General features: G+C 43.5%; 1 protein-coding gene across 1 annotated transcript; it reads left to right on the top strand.

The window, feature by feature from the left end:
* Positions 1 to 506: 506 nt before the first annotated feature.
* LOC308687007 (uncharacterized protein) lies at positions 507 to 3872 on the top strand. The gene is made up of 3 exons (XM_081359196.1): positions 507 to 635; positions 1533 to 2279; positions 3773 to 3872. The coding sequence occupies exons 1-2, from the start codon at positions 578 to 580 to the stop codon at positions 2243 to 2245; spliced, it is 771 nt and encodes a 256-aa protein (XP_081215322.1). The 5' UTR covers positions 507 to 577; the 3' UTR covers positions 2246 to 2279; positions 3773 to 3872.
* Positions 3873 to 24179: the final 20307 nt, after the last annotated feature.

The following is a 24179-nucleotide window of genomic DNA, read 5'->3' on the forward strand; positions in this document are numbered from 1 at the left end:
TCAGTAATTACTCTCCCTAATGTTGTTCCAACCCCTTAAGACTTTCGTTCATCTTCGGAACACAAATTAAGATATTTTTTGAGAGCTGGCTCACTTCTCCATAGGCTTCTATTGTAATTGAAACTTGCCGGCCCAGAAAGTTAGTAAAGACATTGTTAAAATAGTCCAAGTGACTACAGTGGCTCGACCATAAGTTTAGTGAGTGACAAGAATACTTTTTGTGTGCAAAAAAAAAAAAAACAGTTTAGCATCAGTTACTTTACAGACAAACAGAAATAAATGCTTATATTTGATATAAGTATAAAAACAAACACAGTAACTGATATATTTTATTTTTATTTTGGGCAGATTAGCTCCTCTCACTAAAATTTACTATAATTGAAGCCCCTCCCATAGCAATTACATCATCAGTGAAGCTCCTCCCACTGCAATCACATCATCAGTGAAGCTCCTCCCACTGCAATTCACCCATAAATGCTGGAATATTCCCATCAGCTACAAGTGAAGACGAGCATCAGAGCATCAGGAAGAGCTGAAATCTGCAAAGACTGAGTTTATTAAAGAGGACAGTGAGAACATGAGTGATCCAGAACCCTGCAGAATGAAACACACTGAAGATCCTGAAGAACAAAGAGGTTGGTGTTTACTATTCATTCATTCATGATGCTGAAGAACATTCATGTTAGAAACATTCAAGCACTTCATCACTTTTAGATAAACAGTTAAACTATGAAATGGGTAAATTTTTTATTGTTTGTTGGTCTTCAACAAATGGTCAGTAATGGGAGGTTTATACACTTTTATACTGTTTGTCAACATCAGGTCAAACTAAATATTCTAGCTATGTAACATTTATAAGCAACAATGTTGCCAATATGTTTGACATTTTTCAATATAGTTATCATTATAATTACATTAACAATTAACAGAGTAAACAACAAACAATAACAAGTAAATTAAGGGTTGTAAGCATAACTTAAGCAAAACGACTCATACAGAAAAAACAGAGCATTTCTTAAAATTGTGACACAGGAAGTGACATCATCTGGGCTCTTTCTACTGCATGGTGGGAGGACAAGAAAATAATCTCAATCCATTGTCTCTGTTTTTACACAAACTGTAGTGTTGATCACATTCATCAACTCTGTTACCAAAGTTATTATAAGAAGAATTATCTCAAAAAAATATGACACTTATATTATTTATAAGAAATACAACCTTATCAGTAACTATAAGGAAAATCATGTTTGGAGTAACAGGGTTAAGTGAAACATGTAGGACACAGATAATGCTAATAAAAATTGCTAATTTAAAACTAGTAAACTTAAAATGATAGTTCACCGATTAGCATTAAGCTTTGTATCAGTAGAAAACATGCTTATTACCGTGGGATTTTTCTATATTGTTTTAAAAAATAAAAATGTCAAGATCGGTGTACCTCATTCATGATAATATTATGTAGCAGTTGTCTTACATCATTTTTATGTCTTTTGTACTGATAAATAAACATTCAATTTTCTCTTTCATGTCAGACCTGATTGAAGAGAGCGAAGAGAGTGAAGAACTGAGTGAAGTGGAGGAGGAACATCATGTCAAACCTGGAGAAAAACCTTTGAGTCGCTCAAAGACTAAACAGACATTTTTAAAGAAAAGAAGAGCCAAGAAATCTACAACCTGCACTCAGTGTGGAAAGAGTTTCCCAAGCAAACATAAACTTGAGATTCACATGAGAGTTCATACTGGAGAGAAACCGTTCTCATGTGATCAGTGTGAACAGAGATTTTCAGACAAACAAAATCTTAAGAAACACATGATGATCCACACCGGAGAGAAGCCGTTCACATGTGATCAGTGTGGGAAAACATTTCTTAGGGCATCACACCTGAAGAGACACCTGACAGTTCATATGAAGGAGAAGCCACATTCATGTTCTGTGTGTGGAAAGAGTTTTTCACAGCGGCAATATTTACTTGCACATCAGAAAATTCACACTTGTGTGAGAGAGTACATGTGCTTTGAGTGTGAGAAGACTTTTACTACAGCAAACTGTTTGAAAGTGCACGAGAGAATCCACACTGGAGAAAAACCTTACAAGTGTTCACACTGTGACAAGAGATTCAGTCAGTTAACAAATCTGAAAAAACACAAGAGGCTCCACACTGGAGAGAAGTTGAAGTGTGATCAGTGTGGAATTATTTTCTCTATTAAATGTCACCTGAAGCGACACATGAAGATCCATGTGTAACGTTTGTAACCATCCAACACAGTCTGAGATCACGGTAAGTAGTTCATCTTTTTGTGCTGAGAAACAATTCTGTGTAAGTTAGTTTCCCAACAGCCACGATGAGCGAGAGCACATTTTGTTGGTTGATTGGTATCTACTAACTCATGTTCACACCAACACGAAAGTTCAGTCTGATTTTCACATGCATTTTCTCTGTTCAGACCAATGCAAAAAAATAGCAGTAGATGCAAATTCACTCTCTCACTGTAGGTGGTGCTCCTGGAAAAGCAGAAATAAAGCACTATACGAAGCAGCACAACTTTCTGTTTCTGACATTGACTTGTTATGGAGAAGAATGTCAAACAGTGTTTTTATGTTTTCAAACAGCCGTTCAGAATTTTGTATTTGCTATGGGGATTATTAAGATACACAGATGAGAGAGACGCTTCAAGATTATTTCTGTTAATCAAGTATATACTGGTTTTTATGTGTATGCAAGGGTCCGCATACAGTGCATTTGATACAAAATAAATCAGTATAGATCGTGCGCCACCTGATTTAACGTTGCCATGCAGGTCGCACATTGAATTGCATTGTTTTGCAGTAATCAGTTGTTCCACAAGGTGACGGCACTGGCCTGGGCTGTTTATTCCCAGTATAAAACCAAGGGGGTAATCCAGCATCCGGAAAGCGTACCTTCTATACTATAACTTGACATCTGAGGCGTTTAAAGACTCTATTTGTCCATTGTTTATTTCTAAAGAAACACGACAATGTATAAAAGGCTCCATTACCTTGTATCTGACGCTATGGCCCCGTAGAAGCTGTTTTTGTAAAAGTAGGCTAACGATTGCGTCATAACCACGCGACTCTCTGTCACACAGTAGAAATGACCGTATAGACACGAGGAGAAGCTCGCAGGCAATCAGGGGGACGTGGAGGCAAAATAATTAATCAGAAGACTTACCAAAAGTAGCTCATGGACAGCTCCTACTCACACTTGCCGTCTCTGCAAGATTTGGAGGGAATGATTCAGATTTGTCTTGGCACAGCTACTAGAAGACTTACAACTGTCAGACGGGTTGCTCACGTCACATCTATGTCGTCAAGCTCAGTTTGAGTCAGCGCAGTACGCTCGGCCATCAGGAAGTTAGTGCTTCTAGTGGACTTCACTTTTCTCCGTTGAAGTCTATGGGGTCGCTGTGTCCATTTCTTTTACTGTCTATGTATAAAACCAAACTAAAGGGAAGGAACAACAACAACAGACGCCTGCATTGACAAGCAAGGGGGTCAAGAGATAGGTGTAACTTTAGTTTAAAAGATTACAAAACATGGTTTCACTTTATTTTGATGGTCCCTTTAACTCTGTTGACTATAAGTAACGTTGTACTTTCATGTCTTACTAACTCTCATTAGTGTTAGTAGAGTATTGGTAGAGTCAGGAGAATGTCTTGAACGTCACTTTAAACTGCACGAGTAAGCCATGATTAGCTGGTTGTTTGGATAAAATAGTCCATAGAAACTCACTTGATTTAATCTTTCTTTTAGACCTGATGGATGTGATCAAGAAAGAAAAGTCTGTCTCCTGCTAAGAATCATGCAAAATGGGAGAGGGATGATTTAATGTTAATAAAATTCCCAGTTATTCATTTTATGTCTCAGAATGTGTGTTTCTTGTTTTTAATTTCACCACTGTAAGTTTAACCATTGTGCGCCTCTTCCCTTGATGTGCAGGATCTGTGAAACGTGAGTCTGGGGGGATAGAGAAGGAGAGGTAGAAGCAAATGCATAGGCAGAGACAGACTTGTGATTCCATTGGTAAAATAATTAGCCAATCACCATTGAGTATTTCACTTTCAGCAATTATGAGTATTGAGAAAAGTAACATGTTATTTACAGAATTTTTGAATTTGTAAAATATATTTATATTTTACTTTAGTAGGGAATGAGATATTGACAGTCTTTTTTGTGTTATGGTAATTTTATGGTGATTGTTTCTATTATTTATATTTTCAAAATTGTATTTACATTTGTTCTTTAAATGTACATCTGAAAGATACATATTTTTCATTGAATAAATTACTTTAATGTTTAAAGGCGTTAAGTTTGTTTTTGCTAGTGACATTTAAGGGATTAAATTAAATAATCACAAATGTATGTATGACAATTCATCGCCAAAGCCCTAAAACAGACAATTAATCGCCACAATCGCAATTATTTATTAGACAATTAATCGTCAGCCAAATGTCATAATCGTGACAGCCCTAGTCCCTGCTTGATATACAGTCAACCACTGATGAACATATTCGGTTTTGATTTAAAAAAAAAAAAAAAAAAATAGTGCGAATTAGAACCCGTAACTTCTGACACGCTTGGCAAAAGCTCTAACCACTAGACCAGGGCTATTCAATTGGCGGCCCGACGGCACCAACCTCCCTCCTCCTCTTTTCCTGGCGGTGCGGCTAATTCAGTTTGATACTCGCTCCGTTTGACCTGAGAAACGTTTTACGTGCGAATATTTCAGCAGTTATTATATGTGTCCCGAATTTATGTCGACTGAACCAGCGATACCAATCATTCGTGAATGAATCATTATTTTGGTTCGATTCTAAACTCGCTTGCATAATGATTCATTCGGACCGCTCCGTCACTGAATCATCTGAAGCGGTTTCTTGTTCAGTAGCCTACAGTATAACAACAAATAGCGATGTTTTCAGTTGTTTCACTAGTTGTTTCAGCACGGCCCAGCACGGAGTTGCGTTTACTCCCGGTCCCGGACACTATATTAAACAGCGTTGCGACAAAGCGTTTCAGTTCGACAGAAAACTCTCTTTTACAAACCACAAAGCACTCGATGATTTAATTAGTATTAAATCGGATGAAACAGCCTCAACATTCCCAACCAGTCTGCAATGAAACATTGTGGCATGAACGAAATTAGAAGACTTTAAATCCCCTAATCACCCTTACAAACTTTTACCATGAATGTACTGTAGTAATTTAACATGGTTGGGGAGAAATGTGCAATATTTATATTGAATACTATGTAGTAATAAATAAATATAGTAAATATATATACTATAATATTATATAGCCTGGTATAATAGTAAATATAGTGATTTATATGGCATTAGTTTTATTAGGTGGGTAGAGGAATATATTTAATGCTTGTTATGAATGTCAGCTTCTTTGTAAAGGTGCGTATAGTTTTTAACTTGTGTTTAGGCATTTTTTATACAAGCGAGTAGCCTGTGGTTAACAAGTCTCACTGTCAGAATATTTTCATTTAAGCATAACAATTATAAATACAATAATTATTATTTCTCACCAACAGCTATAAGTTTGTATAAATCATTTATTTGTTCCAAGGAAAATAGTTTTTTTATTTATTATGGTTTTATATATTTGCATACTGTTGGGTACCACATTTCCAAGTAAATACCACACTTTTTTAGGGTTACTTTAACTTATTTATTGAAACTGTTATGTTTCAATAAATAAGCTAAACCCCCAAACCAACCCACCGGCCCACCTCAACTTTTCGATTTGATAATGCGGCCCTAGAATGAAACTAATTGAATAGCCCTGCACTAGACCATTGAAGAAGCCTGTAACTATATGTAAGCTATGTAACATAGCCTATGTTAGTACTAGTAGATCTCATTAAATGACAAATGTACCCAAAATGACCCAATGTACTATTGAAATTGATTTGATCGTAATGTTGTTGTTTTTCCCCAGAACATTGTTATTGTACACGTGTTTTGCACATATCTGATTTGGCAAACGTAATGAAAGCGGAATGAAACTGCCCTAGTCATTATTTTATGCTTCACAGACCGTTTATCTAGCGACACTGTTTCTACACAGCGCTAAGAAATCCAGTAAAGAAAGTTTAATGCGTAGGCCTATTTGGCATGCTGTCCGGAGGGAGGGCTCCGAGTGTTTAGGACTAGAAGTGTGGAGAAGGGGTGGTGGGGGGATGCTGCAAACTAATGAATTGAGGTGAGACTGCTGGGCGTATATATTCCTCTTACCAGAGATGGGGGACTCGAGTCAATGACTTGACTCGAGTCAGACTTAAGTCGCAAATTTTAGGACTTGAGACTTGCTTGACAAATATTAATAAAAGACTTGACTTGACTTTGACTTGATATTCATGACTTGAGACTTGACTCGGACTTGAGGTAAATGACTCGAAATAACTTGTCTTTTTAAAAATAAATATCTGTATTTGAACGCACCGCAACAATCACGTGACGCAGCAGGAACTCGCTGTGTGAACAAAAGCTGCGTGTTGTAGTGATGACGCTGAAGCGCGGGATCGTTCGCCAGCTGTGAAACGGTATGTAATGCGCAAGTTTATGATCGAATCAGAGAGGAAAAAATGCACAAGCATGGTTTCTCGAGAGAGAAATCGCAGCTAATAAGCAAACTTAAGACGCTGCTGAGACATCGATGTCATGTGTCTTTACGGGATTTTTACGGGTTGTGTGTGAACGCACTCTTTTATTCCGGAAAATCACTGGCAGTGTGAATGAACCTAAATCAAACTAACCCGAGTCAAATCTCGGGTCACTTAATACGTGTATTTTCCGGAATCTCTGTGTGAAAGGGGCTTTGGTCACACCCTGACGAAGGCTCATTAGCCGCAACGCATAGGTGTGCAAGTAGCTAGCCTACTTGTCACCTGATTTTAAAATATTAAAGCCATGATGAAATAAAGGCTTTCTATATATTTTTAATAATATTCGAGTGCCTTGGATTAATGATTTTTTTATGATCTGAATAATCCCTTACATACAAAAGCACAGCGAAAAACAAAACATTTCTTGAAAATTAAAATCGGGTTAAAATATGTTAAAATATGCCATATTCCAGTTTTTCTTACCTGAATACATCACTTTGTACTGTCTAGTTATATGCTACCAATATAGTCTGCTATCCCAGGGTTGACTTGAATGTTAAAAGAAATATTTTAAAAAAATTAACTGTAATTTAATAATAATTAATAACACATTGGTACAGAGTCTACCATTCTCTGGGATTTGTTTTCATGATAATCGAATGTAAAGAGTTTTATCTCTAAAAACTGATTAGCTTATAACGCTAGTATATGGGGCATAGAGTAAGTAAAAAGAAATCGCTAGTTAATACCACTAACAAGGCTCAAAATAGCCCCACACTAACACGGTAGCATAATGAGGGTGCTTGTTAGTGGTATTAACTGGCGATTTGTTTTTACTTACTCTATGCCCCATATACTAGCGTTATAAGCTAATCAGTTTTTAGAGATAAAACTCTTTACATTCGATTATCATGAAAACAAATCCCAGAGAACGGTAGACTCGGTTCTCATGTGTTATTACACCCCAGGTTCATTTTGCGCCGGAGTTGTCCTTTAATAGCATAATAGCATGTGTACAGTGTCTAATAATTGGATAGTTTTTGGGGATGCACATAAAAGATTGTAAAAAGACACCTACACACAAAGAAAAAAAAACATACAGACTTTCGAACCGAACCATGCATACACAAATAAACAAAACAAAAATTCAAACTTGCAAGCACAACCATGCACACATGCAAACAAACAATACACTCTTTACTCATACACACGCACACACATTCACTCACAAATATTAATGAATCAATCACACTCAAATCACCTCTCTCTCTCTCTCTCTCTCACACACACACACACACACACACACACACACACACACACACACACACACACACAGAGAAAGTCAAACACAACCATGGACATGCAAACAATACACCTTTCACTCATACACATGCACACACATCATTCACAAATATTAATAAATATTAATAATGTACAATAGTCAATCCACCTGATTGACAGGTTTAAGTTTTGTGTCAATTCAATTATTACTGTTTTTTTTCTTGTTATTCTTTTGTTAAAAAGGAAAGATCTAACTTGTTGTTAAGGATGTGTTCATGTTCCATAAAGGGGATACCAGTTTGAAGAATGCCATTTGGTGGCATAGGAACCATTATACTTGAATTGTGAATTGTTTAATATCTTTTAATGGTCTACTGCAATGTTTGAGGCATATTTATTTTTTCATGCTTTAATGTTGGCCTAATTTCAGTTATGTTTACATTTTATGCTATGTAGTTTGAAATTTTATTTCTTTTTTAGATTTTTAACCACTCAGCTGTATGTGGAAATGCATATTTAAAAAAATGTTGCAAATAAAACCATAGTCCACAACTTATTGTCACGGTGTGGGTTTTGTCTTGTTCTTGTCTGTCATGTGTTCCCCTGTCTTATGTTTAGCTGTCTCCTGTTATGTTGATTAGTCTTCCCAGGTGTCTCTGATTAACCACACCCCCTTGTTATCTTGTTTAGCTTGTCTGTCTGTGTATTTATACCTCTGTGTTTCAGTTGTGGCTTGTCGGTCGTTGTAGCTGTTTCCGGTCCTGAGTTCCATATTCACCTGGAGTTCCTGTTTGTTTAATTAAAGTATGCTTGCATATGGATTCTCTCTCCGCTTCGTTCCTGCCAAATCATAACAGAACGACCGACCAAAGATGAATCCAGCAGCACAAATTATGCTTCTCCGTCAAGGAGATCATACCATAGAGAAGTACGTGGTTGACTTTTTGGAGCTTGCTCCCCAGACTTGCATGGAAGAGGTATGCTTGATGATATTTTTTCGAGGAGGACTTTCTGAACCGCTTGACAACCTTATGCCATTGCATGACCCTAGCTGGACTCTGAAACAGTATATTGTCTTGGCACTGCAACTGTTTTCACCCTTTTATGTGAGTTTGGCATCTGCTGATCCAGAGACTGTTCACGTCGCTTCTGCTGATCCAGAGACTGTTCACGTCGCTTCTGCTGATCCAGAGACTGTTCACGTCGCTTCTGCTGATCCAGAGACTGTTCACGTCACTTCTGCTGATCCAGAGACTGTTCATGTCGCTTTTGCTGATCCAGAGACTGTTCACGTCACTTCCGCCGATCCAGAGCTTCACGCCAGTCCAGCCGAGCCTGCACTTCACGTCAGCCCAGAGTCTCCTTCGCCACTGGTCCTGTCCAGTCCAGAGTCTTCTTCGCCGCTGGTCCTGCCCAGCTCAGAGCCCTTTTCGCCGCTGGTCCTGCCCAGCTCAGAGCCCTCTTCGCCGCTGGTCCTGCCCAGCTCAGAGCCCTCTTCGCCAATGCTCCTGCCCAGCTCAGAGCCCTCTTCGCCGCTGGTCCTGCCCAGCTCAGAGCCCTCTTCGCCGCTGGTCCTGCCCAGCTCAGAGCCCTCTTCGCCGCTGGTCCTGCCCAGCTCAGAGCCTTCTTCGCCGCTGGTCCTGCCCAGCTCAGAGCCTTCTTCGCCGCTGGTCCTGCCCAGCTCAGAGCCTTCTTCGCCGCTGGTCATGCCCAGCTCAGAGCCTTCTTCGCCGCTGGTCCTGCCCAGCTCAGAGCCTTCTTCGCCGCTGGTCCTGCCCAGCTCAGAGCCTTCTTCGCCGCTGGTCCTGCCCAGCTCAGAGCCTTCTTCGCCGCTGGTCCTGCCCAGCTCAGAGCCTTCTTCGCCGCTGGTCATGCCCAGCTCAGAGCCTTCTTCGCCGCTGGTCCTGCCCAGCTCAGAGCCTTCTTCGCCGCTGGTCCTGTCCAGCTCAGAGCCTTCTTCGTCGCTGGATCTGCCCAGCACAAAGCCCTCATCGCTGGATCTGCCCAGCACAAAGCCCTCATCGCTGGATCTGCCCAGCACAAAGCCCTCATCGTTGGATCTGCCCAGCACCGAGCCCTCGTCGCTGGATCTGTCCAGCACCGAGCCCTCGTCGCTGGATCTGCCCAGCACTGAGCCCTCGTCGCTGGATCTGCCCAGTACCGAGCCCTCATCGCTGCCCTGCACCGAGCCCTCTCTGGTACCCGGGACTTTTCCCAAGTATTTTTTGGGGGGGGGCATAGGGCTCCGTCCTGGCCACTCGAGGGGCCATGGCCACCTGAGGGGTCCTCACCACCATGGTCACCTGAAGGGTCTTCGCCACCATGGCCACCTGAAGGGTCTTCTCCGCCGTGGCCACCCGAAGGGTCTTCACCACCATGGCCACCCGAAGGGTCGCCTCCGCCCTGGCCGCCTGAGGGGTCGTCTCCGCCCTGGCCGCCTGAAGGTTCGTCTCCGCCCTGGCCGCCTGAGGGGTCGCCTCCGCCCTGGCCACCTGAGGGGTCGTCTCCGCCCTGGCCGCCGGAAGGTTCGTCTCCGCCCTGGCCGCCTGAGGGGTCGCCTCCGCCCTGGCCGCCTGAGGGGTCGTCTCCGCCCTGGTCGCCTGCACAGCCTGCTCCGCCCTGGTCGCCTGCACAGCCTGCTCCGCCCTGGTCGCCTGCACAGCCTGCTCCGCCCTGGTCGCCTGCACAGCCTGGTCCGCCCTGGTGGCCTGCACAGCCTGCTCCGCCCTGGTGGCCTGCACAGCCTGCTCCGCCCTGGTCGCCTGCACAGCCTGCTCCGCCCCGGTCGCCTGATCTGCCCTGGCCTCCCGTACTGCCGCAGTCTCCAGGCCCTCTGCGTGTTCCACGGGCCTGGCCCTCCATCCCGCCCCCGGGTCCGCCTCCGCTCCACCACCCTCCTGAACTATTGTTTATTTTTGTTGTTTTTTTGATGGGCGTCGGGAGCCGCCCATAGAGGGGGGGCTATGTCACGGTGTGGGTTTTGTCTTGTTCTTGTCTGTCATGTGTTCCCCTGTCTTATGTTTAGCTGTCTCCTGTTATGTTGATTAGTCTTCCCAGGTGTCTCTGATTAACCACACCCCCTTGTTATCTTGTTTAGCTTGTCTGTCTGTGTATTTATACCTCTGTGTTTCAGTTGTGGCTTGTCGGTCGTTGTAGCTGTTTCCGGTCCTGAGTTCCATATTCACCTGGAGTTCCTGTTTGTTTAATTAAAGTATGCTTGCATATGGATTCTCTCTCCGCTTCGTTCCTGCCAAATCATAACACTTATGTAGTTTTAACTTATTTTAATATATAAATTCTGTGAAATCATCAAACGTTTGTATGACTTGCCATGACTTGTGACCCAAGCTACGACTTGACTTGACTTGCTTGACATAAAGCAGTGACTTGACTTGACTTGACTTGCTTTTCACAAAATTGACTTGGACTTGCTTGAGACTGGAAGGTTAAGACTTGAGACTTACTTGTGACTTGCACATGTGTGACTTACTCCCACCTCTGCCTCTTACCATTGATTGCTGAGTGCTCTCCACTTGTGTTAATTATCTGAACGTGCTCCTCCCGAACTTTGTTAATAAAACCTCATATGTTGATCTACCTCAAAGTTCGCCTTGATTGTTCTACATTTACACTTTTGGGTAACGCTTTAGATTACAGCCCGGAAAGTACTGCGTAATTAAAATTAAATTACAGTGTAACTTTCGGTAATTACAGTGTACCTATAAAGTACTTACGTGTAAGTATAGGGGAACAATATGTAAAGTCTTGGGAATAAAGGGGTAACAACCAGGAAAATACTGCGTAATTAAAACGAAATTACAGTGTAACTTTCGGTAATTACAGTGTACCTATAAAGTAAGTACGTGTAAGCATAGGGGAATAATATGTAAAGTTTTGGGAATAAAGGGGTAACAACCAGGAAAATAACAAATTATTTAGGCAAATTATTTAGACTAAGTATTTTAGAATCTTACTTTTGGGAGCAATTTAGTGAGTACATACACTGCACCTTTTTGTAATAATAGTGTATAAAAATACATAAAGGCTTTTTTAAAATGACGGGGTACATATCAGTGCATTTTATAAAGTAGGCTAATTTGTTATTATTGCAAAGGTGCACTGATTAAGTTTCAAGGCAAGTAAAACTATTGCAACTTTTTTTTTTTTAAATGCTGGGTAAATATACTGTTGTTCCATGTAGTTACGGGGTAAGTATGACATTGCGGGCTGTAAATTAAAGTGGGGCTTCTTACCCTCTTGTTCCATGTAGTTACGGGGTAAGTATGACATTGCGGGCTGTAAATTAAAGTGGGGCTTCTTACCCTCTTGTTTCATGTAGTTACAGGGTAAGTATGACATTGCGGGCTGTAAATTAAAGTGGTGCTTCTTACCCTCTTGTTCCATGTAGTTACAGGGTAAGTATGACATTGCGGGCTGTAAATTAAAGTGGGGCTTCTTACCCTCTTGTTTCATGTAGTTACAGGGTAAGTAAAATAAAAACACATGTACACACACACAATCTGATATCACTCCGAAAACTTTATTTGAAAAACAACTTATTTCAAAACGGATTTTACAGCACTTTGTTTCTCTTGCTTGGTTTCCTCCTCCTCTTGTTCCTCTTCTTCTTTTTCTTTCTTTCCACTGATAAATCTTAAGAAGGAATCCCATCATGACATGTCTCTTGCTATTCTGTAATATGTGTTAAAAGAAAATACAGTACAGAAATGTCCTCACCATTTACTCATCTTTTACCCTCATGTCATCCGAGATGTACGAATTTCCTTCTTCAGATTAACACAAACAAAAGTTTTTCGAAAAATAAATAATCTCTTTGAATGCATAGGCTAATGCAAGCTCATGTGTTCCTAAAAGTTGACAACAGCACATACAACAATAACTACAGTAATCCATACGACCCCAATGGATGAATCAATGTCTTCTGAAGTGAAACGATAAGCGTTTGTAAGAAAAATACCTAATATTTTACATTTTTAAACTGTAGACTATCGCTTCCGACCAACTGTCACCTGCGCGTTCATGAGAGGGTTGAGTAAAGCGTGACGTAAGCGCACCGAAAAACCGAATGTCGAATTATTATTTTATTTTTTTATGTTTTTATTATTGCTCACAACAAAATACAAACAATAACAGATATTAATAATGAAAAACAAACCATGCAGAAGAACACCAGAGACACCAGTTCTCGCGCGAGTTTCACATCACACTCCCGCGAGAATGCAATGAACGCTTAAAGCTTCACCAAACGCGAAGCCAAGCCATTCAAGCCGACTCTCATGCACTCGCTGGTGACAGTTGGTCGGTAGCGAAAAGATGAGTAAATTATGAGAACATTTCTGGGTGTACTGTATTTTCTTTTAATACATAATACAGAATAGAAAAAGACTCCTTAAGATTAGGCTAATCAGTGGAACGATAGAAAAAGAAGAGGAGGACCAAGAGGAGGAGGAAGCCATGCAAGAGAAACAAAAAAGGACAACACATGCTACTTTCTTTCAGGACTTTATTATTTGAAATGAAAAGTTGATTTTAAAAAAAATAATAAAGAATAAGAAGTGTAACATGTTGTAAATCTGTTTTGAAATAAGTTGTTTTTCGAATAAAGGTTTTCCAAGTGATATCAGATTGTGTGTGTGTACATGTGTTTTTATTGTACTTACCCTGTAACTACATTGTCACATGCCTGTCCTGTCTTGTGTAGCACATGTGGTGTTTGTGTTCCTGTCTCTGTGTTGACCCCACCCTCCTTGTTATCTCTTGATTGGTTTCATTTGCCCCACCTGTTGTTCCCTCATTACCTGCCTGATTTGTCCCCTTTATAAGTTCCTTTGTGTTTGCAGTCTGTGTCGGATCGTTGTCCTGTACTCGTCTCCTGTTCTTCCGTTACCCATTTGGTATGTTCAGTTTGGAAGTTATTGAGTTTGGGTTTAGTTGTGTTTTTTCCCCCTCGTGGGTGTTTGTTTTACGTTGTCTTTTTCGTTATTAAATCATCCCTCTGCATTTGAGTCTCTTTCGTGTTTTCTTAAGTTTGCCATGACAGAACGATCCGACCATGTTAAGGACTCAGCGGAGGGATTCTCAGTATCCACTTGTTTCCCTTGTCGTTTGCCCACAGGATGAACGCATCCATCGTGTTCAGGCGCTGATGGCGCTCCGCCAGCAGGGAGCTGACATAAGGAAGTTTGCAGTCAGATTCCTTAGTACAGCGAAGGGGCTAGGGATGAATGAGGAGGCCCTCAAGGACCTTTTTTTTGTGCCCTTGATAAGCCCATGGATTGGGTGCTCAGAAGGATTTATGATAACCGTACTTTTGTGGCTATGGTGGAGGGTCTCGCTCATTTGCAGGAGCGAGAGTCCGGTAATGTGGTCCCAGGGCCGGTGGTCCCAGTGCCGGTGGTCCCGAGTCCAGTGGTCCCGAGTCTGGTGGTCCCAGTTCCAGTGGTCCCGTGTACGGCGATTCCGAGTCCAGTGGTCTCTAAACAGAGGAGGAGAAGGAAGACTCTTTCCGTATCTGTGCCGGTGGGTTCTATGCAGGTGGTTCCAGTGCCGGTGGTCCCAGTGCCGGTGGTCCCGAGTACGGTGGTCCCAGTTCCGGTGGTTCCAGTGCCGGTGGTCCCTAGTTCGGTGGTCCCAGTTCCGGTGGTCCCGAGTACGGTGGTCTGGAGTACGGTGGTCCCAGTTCCGGTGGTCCCGAAGCCGGTGGTCCCAGTTCCGGTGGTCCCGAAGCCGGTGGTGCCTGTTCCAGTGCCTGAGCCGGTGGTGCCAGTTCCAGTGCCTGAGGTCGAGGCGGTGGTGCCAGTTCCAGTGCCCGAGCCAGTTCCAGTGCCCGAGCCGGTGGTGCCAGTTCCAGTGCCCGAGCCAGTTCCAGTGCCTGAGCCGGTGGTGCCAGTTCCAGTGCCCGAGCCAGTTCCAGTGCCCGAGCCGGTGGTCCCAGTTCCGGTGGTCCCGAAGCCGGTGGTGCCAGTTCCAGTGGCCGAGCCAGTTCCAGTGCCCGAGCCGGTGGTGCCAGTTCCAGTGCCCGAGCCAGTTCCAGTGCCCGAGCCGGTGGTGCCAGTTCCAGTGCCCGAGCCGGTGGTGCCAGTTCCAGTGCCCGAGCCAGTTCCAGTGCCCGAGCCGGTGGTGCCAGTTCCAGTGCCCGAGCCGGTGGTGCCAGTTCCTGTGCCTGAGGCCGAGGCGGTGGTGCCAGTTCCAGTGCCCGAGCCAGTTCCAGTGCCCGAGCCGGTGGTGCCAGTTCCAGTGCCCGAGCCGGTGGTGCCAGTTCCAGTGCCCGAGCCGGTGGTGCCAGTTCTAGTGCCCGAGCCAGTTCCAGTGCCCGAGCCGGTGGTGCCAGTTCCAGTGCCTGAGCCGGTGGTGCCAGTTCCAGTGCCCGAGCCAGTTCCAGTGCCCAAGCCGGTGGTGCCAGTTCCTGAGCTGGAGCCGAAGGCGTCTGTTCCTGAGCCCTCAGTGACTGCGACACTGGCCATTATGACCACAGCCATGTGGTGTGTGTGGGCTGCGCACACACTTGGACCGGTGGTGTCTGTTCCAGTGCCTGAGCCGGTGGTGCCAGTTCCAGTGCCCGGGCCAGTTCCAGTGCCCGAGCCGGTGGTGCCAGTTCCAGTGCCTGAACCTGAGCCGGTGGGGTCTGTTCCTGGGCCGGTGGAGCCTGAGTCTGTTCCTGAGCCGGTGGTGCCTGTGTCTGTTCCTGAGCCTGTGTCTGTTCCTGAGCCGGTGGTGTCTGTGGCTGTTCCTGAGCCGGTGGTGCCTGGGTCTGTTCCTGAGCCGGTGGTGCCTGGGTCTGTTCCTGAGCCGGTGGTGTCTGTGGCTGTTCCTGAGCCGGTGGTGCCTGTGTCTGTTCCTGAGCCGGTGGTGCCTGTGTCTGTTCCCGAGCCGGAGCCAGCGTCTGTTCCCGAGCCGGAGCCAGCGTCTGTTCCCGAGCCGGAGCCAGCGTCTGTTCCCGAGCCGGAGCCAGCGTCTGTTCCCGAGCCGGAGCCAGCGTCTGTTCCCGAGCCGGAGCCAGCGTCTGTTCCCGAGCCGGAGCCAGCGTCTGTTCCCGAGCCGGAGCCAGCGTCTGTTCCCGAGCCGGAGCCAGCGTCTGTTCCCGAGCCGGAGCCAGCGTCTGTTCCCGAGCCGGAGCCAGTGGGGTCTGTCCCTCCAGTCCCGCCCTGGTCTGTCCCTCCAGTCCCGCCCTGGTCTGTCCCTCCAGTCCCGCCCTGGTCTGTCCCTCCAGTCCCGCCCTGGTCTGTCCCTCCAGTCCCGCCCTGGTCTGTCCCGCCCTGGTCCGTTCCTCCCGTTCCTAGTGGAGCGTCTGGTAGCCGCTCCGTAGGGAGGGGGTAATGTCACATGCCTGTCCTGTCTTGTGTAGCACATGTGGTGTTTGTGTTCCTGTCTCTGTGTTGACCCCACCCTCCTTGTTATCTCTTGATTGGTTTCATTTGCCCCACCTGTTGTTCCCTCATTACCTGCCTGATTTGTCCCCTTTATAAGTTCCTTTGTGTTTGCAGTCTGTGTCGGATCGTTGTCCTGTACTCGTCTCCTGTTCTTCCGTTACCCATTTGGTATGTTCAGTTTGGAAGTTATTGAGTTTGGGTTTAGTTGTGTTTTTTCCCCCTCGTGGGTGTTTGTTTTACGTTGTCTTTTTCGTTATTAAATCATCCCTCTGCATTTGAGTCTCTTTCGTGTTTTCTTAAGTTTGCCGTGACATACATGGAACAAAAGGGTAAGAAGCACCACTTTAATTTACAGCCCGCAATGTCATACTTACCCTGTAACTACATGGAACAAAAGGGTAAGAAGCACCACTTTAATTTACAGCCCGCAATGTCATACTTACCCTGTAACTACATGGAATGTTTACAGTCTAAATAATTTGCCTAAATAATTTGTTATTTTCCTGTTTATTACCCCTTTATTCCCAAAACTTTACATATTATTCCCCTATGCTTACACGTACGTACTTTATAGGTACACTGTAATTACCGAAAGTTACACTGTAATTTCATTTTAATTACGCAGTATTTTCCTGGTTGTTACCCCTTTATTCCCAAGACTTTACATATTGTTCCCCTATACTTACACGTAAGTACTTTATAGGTACACTGTAATTACCGAAAGTTACACTGTAATTTAATTTTAATTACGCAGTACTTTCCGGGCTGTAATCTAAAGCGTTACCATGTTTGCATTGCACACATTTTGAGTTCAAGAGTTTCTTTAACACTTACTTCTTTATCTTAATATAAGACATAAAGAAGATATTTTTGTGTACATTTTATTTTTGACGGCTAAAACTAATATAATTTGTTGTTTGCCTTAATAATGTGGATAAAAAATAAAAATAAAAACTTTGGTTTAAATTCAAACTTTTCTACTCGTCTTCAAAAAAAAAAGGGTTATAAAAAATTTAAATAATTATCGACACCGAACGATTTGAAACATAACGTGATAAATTGTTTAGCTATATCCAGAGGTGGGCACAAATACATCAAAAACTATTTTGTTACAAACTACAAATACTGGCTCATGAAATGAAACAAAATAAAATACAAAATACTGATGTGAAAAATGTATTTAAATAAAATACAAGTAGTATTTTGAAAATACAAAAATACTCCCACAATAATCTTAAGTCTTCTTTTTTTATTACTGAAAGGTCAATAACACAAATAGTAGCAATAACACAAATATGAGAAATGTGTAAATTCAAAATGGCGAAGTAGCAAAATAAAAAAGCATGGGCATTTCACTAAATCTCTACAGGGCCTGAAATAGCTCCCTCTGACGTAAATGGCATGTATAGCTAAGTTCACATCAATGGTGTGGTAGGCTGCCCATAATAGCAAAACGTGTTTGATGTAGGCTACATAGCCATATTATCACAATTACTCTACTCGTGCCTTAAAGGGATACTCCACTTTTTTTGGAAATAGGTTCATTTTACAACTCCCCCAGAGTTAAACAGTTTTACCCTTTTCGAATCCATTCAGCCGATCTCCGGGTCTGGCGGTCCCACTTTTAGCATAGCTTAGCATAGATCATTGAATCGGACGAGACCATTAGCATCTCTCTCAAAAAAATGACCAAAGAGTTTAGATATTTTTCCTATTTAAAACTTGACTCTTATGTAGTTACATTGTGTTCTAAGACCGATGGAAAATTAAAAGTTGCGATTTTCTAGGCTGATATGGCTAGGAACTATACTCTCATTCCTGCGTGATAATAGAGATAATAGGTCTAATAGAGCTGGTAAGTCCCGCCCCTTCCGCTATCCCCACTGGACCTCTAGGTTGAAAAATCGTCAATGCAAGTGAATGGGAGAAAATAATTATTTTCTGGTCCCGTTTGAATTGTGCCATGAATGTGAACATATGTTGTCTGTGAATTTAAAAAGAATGCTACAATTTAGCGGGTAGAAGTTTGATACGGTTAGACTTTGTGTGAGAGCACTTTGTGAACTACAACTCTTCGTGCTTTCGACGTGTTTGAAAGTCACCAGCACTCGCACACGGACACTAGCTCACGGATCCCGCTAAACATGGCTGTGTCTTTGGTGCACTTCACCGCCTTCTTTCAGGGAGAGGACACAATCATTGAGGTTGGCGAAAACCACGGGTAAGTCAACTTTATGGGGTGACGTCACATAGGCGACATGTAGTCTTTCTCGTTATGTCTTTTCCACAACTGCTAGCCGAAGAAACATACCATATACTGTCAAACTCGTAACATGAAAGATTATATAAAAAATTCACAGACAACATATGTTATATATGTTATATATATATATATATATATATATATATATATATATATATATATATATATACGCGCTATGCCATCACAAGGGTCCAGAACATGGATTCCGTGTTCAATCTGTTTTTTACGGAGGAGATGATTGACCTCATTGTCAGCATGACTTGCGTCAACACATACATGTTTGTACAGTCATACAAACATGTATGACTATGCCTTGTGATGGCATAGCGCGTCGGCCCTGGAGTCACGCCTCTGGCAGGCTGAAGAAAGAGAGTTGTCTCCGCGTTAGTGGAAAACCACACTTCGCCGTTTCTCCCAATCCACCCAGATCCAGGATCCTCCGAATCCTCCTCGCCTTCAGTGGAAGCTAGAGAGGATGATGAGGGTGCCACATCCAATTCAGGATCTGACTCTCCTGAGTCTGTGGTGTCAGAGGGAGAAGACAATACATCCTGCAGCTCGCTGGAAGGGTCAGGCTGCATAATCATCTCTAAAACTTCACTACAAGTCAAGCCCTTTCTCATGTTGCTTGCTGCTCTTCTCACCATCAAATGACCAGCAGGCTTGCATGCACGCGTTTAAATCCACTTGCTTTGTTTTTGTTTAGTCTGCATTTCTCACCATCAAAAGGCAGCAGATGCATAAATACACTTACTTTGTTTTTGTTTACTCCATGCAGTTCTGAGAGCTGAGGTGCATATTTTGATTTTCTCAGACGCATCAAGGTGAGTTCACACACACACACACACACACACACACACACACACACACTTTATTATGCTATTATACTCCTTATAAACTCCGTATAACTCCATGTAAAAGCCAGAAACTAACCTTTTTTTTTTGCCCAGGCCTATCTAAAGGGTTAATGGTTCCACCTGGTTATCAACAGTAAAAATTACAAATTTTACCTCTTCCCAACAGGGAAAACCACCAACAATCAAAAATGCATGATTATATGGTGTCATGGCTTTGCAATCAAAAAATGTGGTTATAATGGAAGTCAATGGGGCAAAAACAGCCACGAACAGTAAATGAGGGAGAAAAAGTTAAAATCTGATGCTGCACAAAAACTAACAATGCATCAAAACCAATGTTGTTTCTAATCTTTGACATGTCCAAGACTGTGATAAAAGGTAAAAAAAATCCAGTCCACAATCACATTTTATATTGAAAATGAGTAATTTTGTGTGGTTTTTTTTTTTCAAATCAGTGACATAATTTACGAATTTGGCTATTAAAGAGTTAAAATCCTGAATTTTTTTAAACATTTAATATTTTTGAGCAGGACTGAGGTTGATTAATAGATTCATGCAAAAAAAAATGAAAAAAATATTTATCTGATACATTTTTACAGCAGTTTAAAGTAGTGGCTGTTTTCAGCCACGAAACATAACGAAAGGTTGTAACTTGAAACAATGCACAAGGGTTAAGTGTTAAACTGCAATTCTGAGCATTTTCCCTGGTTACATGTCTTTGGGTTTATTTGGATTTCTTGCCCCGTTCCCTGGATTACTCTTTTGCCTCTGGTCCCTGCCTGTTTTGTTTGTTTCTTTGTTGGTTTGTTTGGACTGCCTACCTGTGTTTTGACCTTTTGCCTGTACACTGGATTACGCCTCTGGATTACCCACAATAAAGCTGCATTTGGATCTTACCTTTGAGTCTCGGAGCAGTTTTGTGACAACAGACTTCGCCACACCTAGATCCAGCAGCTATGACCTCCAGGAATCCAGCAGTACGGATTTTGCCTGAGCTTCCCAGCATGAGCCGGGAGTTCGCTGGACAGATCGCGGCCTTGGCCCTGGATAGCTTCGGTCTGTTCCAGTACACCTGGGGGTTTGTTCCTCTCGCTGCTCCTTGCTCTCTGGGTGACAAGGCAATTAAGTTGTGTTACCGGCTGGGGGCTAAGGAGGTCGACCCGAGGGAGCTCCCCGATCTCTCCGGTCTGGATTGGAGAGAGGCACTCTCCAGATGTTTGGAGAGCTTCCTTCCGTGGCACGCCATGTCACCGTCTGCACTTCACGCCAGTCCAGCCGAGCCTGCACTTCACGCCAGTCCAGCTGAGCCCGCACTTCATGCCAAATCTGCCGAAGCCAAGGCAGTATGCGTCATGCCCGCCACCCCTGTGTTACACCTGGCTCAAAGATGTAACATAAAGGGAGACGACATGGCGGAATCACATTTTAACATAATATTTATTACAACAAAACACAATGACACATAATTGGAGCATGGCTCTGGCAAACTGCTCGAGCAACAAAAGAGCAGCCGCCCCAACAAACTCTCGCACCAGGTTTAAATAACAGCCAAGACAAGCATCAGGTGTACTCCAATCACGCCTCAATCACAGAACCTGCCAATGAAAAGAAAGAAACCAAAACACCCAAACCAACACAATCCTAACACCTGAGACTGAGAGCATCATGCCTGCCACGCCTGAGACAGCAAGCGACATGCCCGCCAAGCTAGAGCCTTCACCGCTGGTCTCGTCCAGCACAGAGCCCTCTTCACCGCTGGTCCCGTCCAGCACAGAGCCTTCACTGCTGGTCCCGTCCAGCACAGAGCCCTCTTCGCCGCTGGTTCTGCCCAGTTCAGAGCCCTCTTCGCCACTGGTTCCGTCAAGTTCTGAGCCCTCTTCATCGCTGGTCCTGTCCAGCTCAAAGCCCTCTTCATCGCTGGTCCTAACCAGCTCAGAGTCCTCTTCGCCGCTGGTCCTACCCAGCTCAAAGCCCTCGCTGCTGCTGGTCCCGTCAAGCTCAGAGCGCGTCTCCGTACAAGATGGCCACCGCCAAGCCAGTGTCTCAGGACAAGCTGGTCTCTGCCGAGCCAGTGTCTTCGGACAAGACGGCCACCACTGAGCCAGTGTCTTCAGACGAGATGACCACCGCCACGTCGCCTGAGCCCTAAGCAGAGATGGCCGCCGACACGGTGTCTGTTCCTGAGCCGGTGTCTGTTACTGTTCCTGAGCCGGTGTCTGTTCCTGTTCCTGAGCCGGTGTCTGTTCCTGTTCCTGAGCCGGTGTCTGTTCCTGTTCCTGAGCCGGTGTCTGTTCCTGTTCCTGAGCCGGTGTCTGTTCCTGTTCCTGAGCCGGCGTCTGTTCCTGTGCCATGGTCGCCAGCAGGGTCGTCTCCTCCCTGGCCTCCTGAAGGGTCGTATCCTCCCTGGCCTCCTGAAGGGTCGTCTCCTCCCTGGTCGCCTGCACAGCCTGATCCGCCCTGGTCGCCTGCACAGCCTGATCCGACCTGGTCGCCTACACAGCCTGATCCGCCCTGGTCGCCTGCACAGCCTGATCCACCCTGGTCGCCTGCTCAGCCTGATCCACCCTGGCCTCCCGTCTTGCCGCAGTCTCCAGGTCGTTATCCACTCCACAGGCCTGGCCCTCCATCCCACCCCCGGGTCCACCTCCCTCCTGGACAGTGTTAGGAGCGTCTGGAATCCGCTCCTTAAAGGGGGGGCGGGTGTAACGGTCACCAGCTGGAGTGCCCTTGAGAGCCACCAGAGGGAACTCCACATAAGACTATTATCACTCACAAACTACATTTCCCATAACTCACTGCCCGGACTTATCATCATTTATCACTGATCACATTCACCTGTACCTCATTCACTGATTGCATTTACCTGTGTCTCATCATCCTGTTAGTCTCAGTCTATTTATACCATGTTCATTCATTCACTCACCGTGAAGTCTTGTTTAAGTGTTACCCTGCAATTCTGAGCATTTTCCCTGGTTACTTGTCTTTTGGTTTATTTAGATTTCTTGCCCCGTTCCCTGGATTACTCTTTTGCCTCTGGTCCCTGCCTGTTTTGTTCGTTTCTTTGTTGGTTTGTTTGGACTGCCTACCTGTGTTTTGACCTTTTGCCTGTACACTAAATTATGCCTCTGGATTACCCACAATAAAGCTGCATTTGGATCTTACCTTTGAGTCTCGGAGCAGTTTCATGACAGCGGGTCTAAAACTGCAGTGTCCGTCAACAGTCGTGGGAGGAGCTTGAGCTAATATATGTCACTTTGCCCCGAATCTGAGAACAACTTCTTCTGAGACAGTGCTTATGATTTCTGGGAAATAAAAAAATAAAAAAGCACTGGGTGTATTTCTATCATTATAATAGGTGCCCTTTAGCAATTATGCAGCATTGCCATACATTTAGCACCAGCTTTAAGATTGATATTTAATTAATTTTACTAAAAACATTGTAATTATTAGTGGGCGGTCGCACAGCGTTTTATTCCATTGATTTCCGGTGCGAGGAAAGTTCGACCTGCAAATTATTATCAAGTTAAGGAGTGTGACCAATAGAAGTTAATTCACATATTGGGTGTAGAATATATTTACCATAATATCGTAACTGTTGTTTTAACGATGTGTGAGCAGACATTATTGAGGACGTCACTCACACAAAAACAAACAAAAATACATCTTGAGAGTCCAAACGAAGTCTTGATTTAGTTTTTGGGGTGTTCTAAAATAAGTTTTCATGCTTGTTTGCTCAAAAAACACATATTTTACATTCTTACAGCTCCTCTCTCCCCAAACTGTCTCTAACGCGGTTTATTTTTGTATTCGATGAAGCCCCTCTTTCTGAAACATGAAATGTGCTGTGATTGGTCAGTTGGCCCACTGTGTTGTAATTAGCACCACTTATCGCATGTTCGGGAAATGTCCTACCCCTGCGATATTTGTCTAAATTTGCTCTAATCGATCACAGGATCATGGATAATTTCTATAAATAAAAAGCTCAAGTAAACACTACATCAATACTGTAATGTCAGTTAGGCTAGAAGAGGCAAAGCTTTGCAGTTTGTTTACAACATAGCAACTACATAAAACTTATAACTGGAACAGTTAATAGAAAACACAACAACAGATAATAAGACATACTTACTGTACAAGTTGTGATCGATAAACAACATATTGTCACGACAAAGTGGGAACTTCTCTATTTTGGGAGAAGCTTTTGTGTGTAGTCTGCATTTTACTAACATCCTTCATGAAATGTGCAGCGCACAGACAAACGTTGAGGTTATGAAGAAAAGAACAGCGATGTAGCGACAATCACTTCTGGGGAATAAATGTACTCAAATGAACTATATTCATGAGTTTATGAATATGATTTGGCTATAGTCTACACAGATTAAATTACCCAAAGAGGGAATATTTGATCAATTGTCTGTAATTTTACCAGAATTAATTTCAGTTATCTAAACAACCTGTTTGTCCCGCGAACTGTATGCAAGACTTCCTTATTAAAACTACATAAAACTCACCCTGTTTATAAACTTAAAAGGAAGATTAAAATGTTCTGGCCATGAAAATTAATCTTTCCTTTTGTTTATGCAATTAAGGCTACTGAAATAGTAACAGAAAGTAAAGCTTCGATCTTATATTTTCAGTGACTTCGATTTGATGAGCAATACAGCAGATTCCATTCTAGCAGATTATTAGGGTTTAATAAACAAACTAAGGAATACATAATTACACACGGGATGAATGTATTACAGCTTACAATAAA

Source organism: Scardinius erythrophthalmus (assembly GCF_964197995.2).
Source record: "Scardinius erythrophthalmus genome assembly, chromosome: 1".
Taxonomy (NCBI): domain Eukaryota; kingdom Metazoa; phylum Chordata; class Actinopteri; order Cypriniformes; family Leuciscidae; genus Scardinius; species Scardinius erythrophthalmus.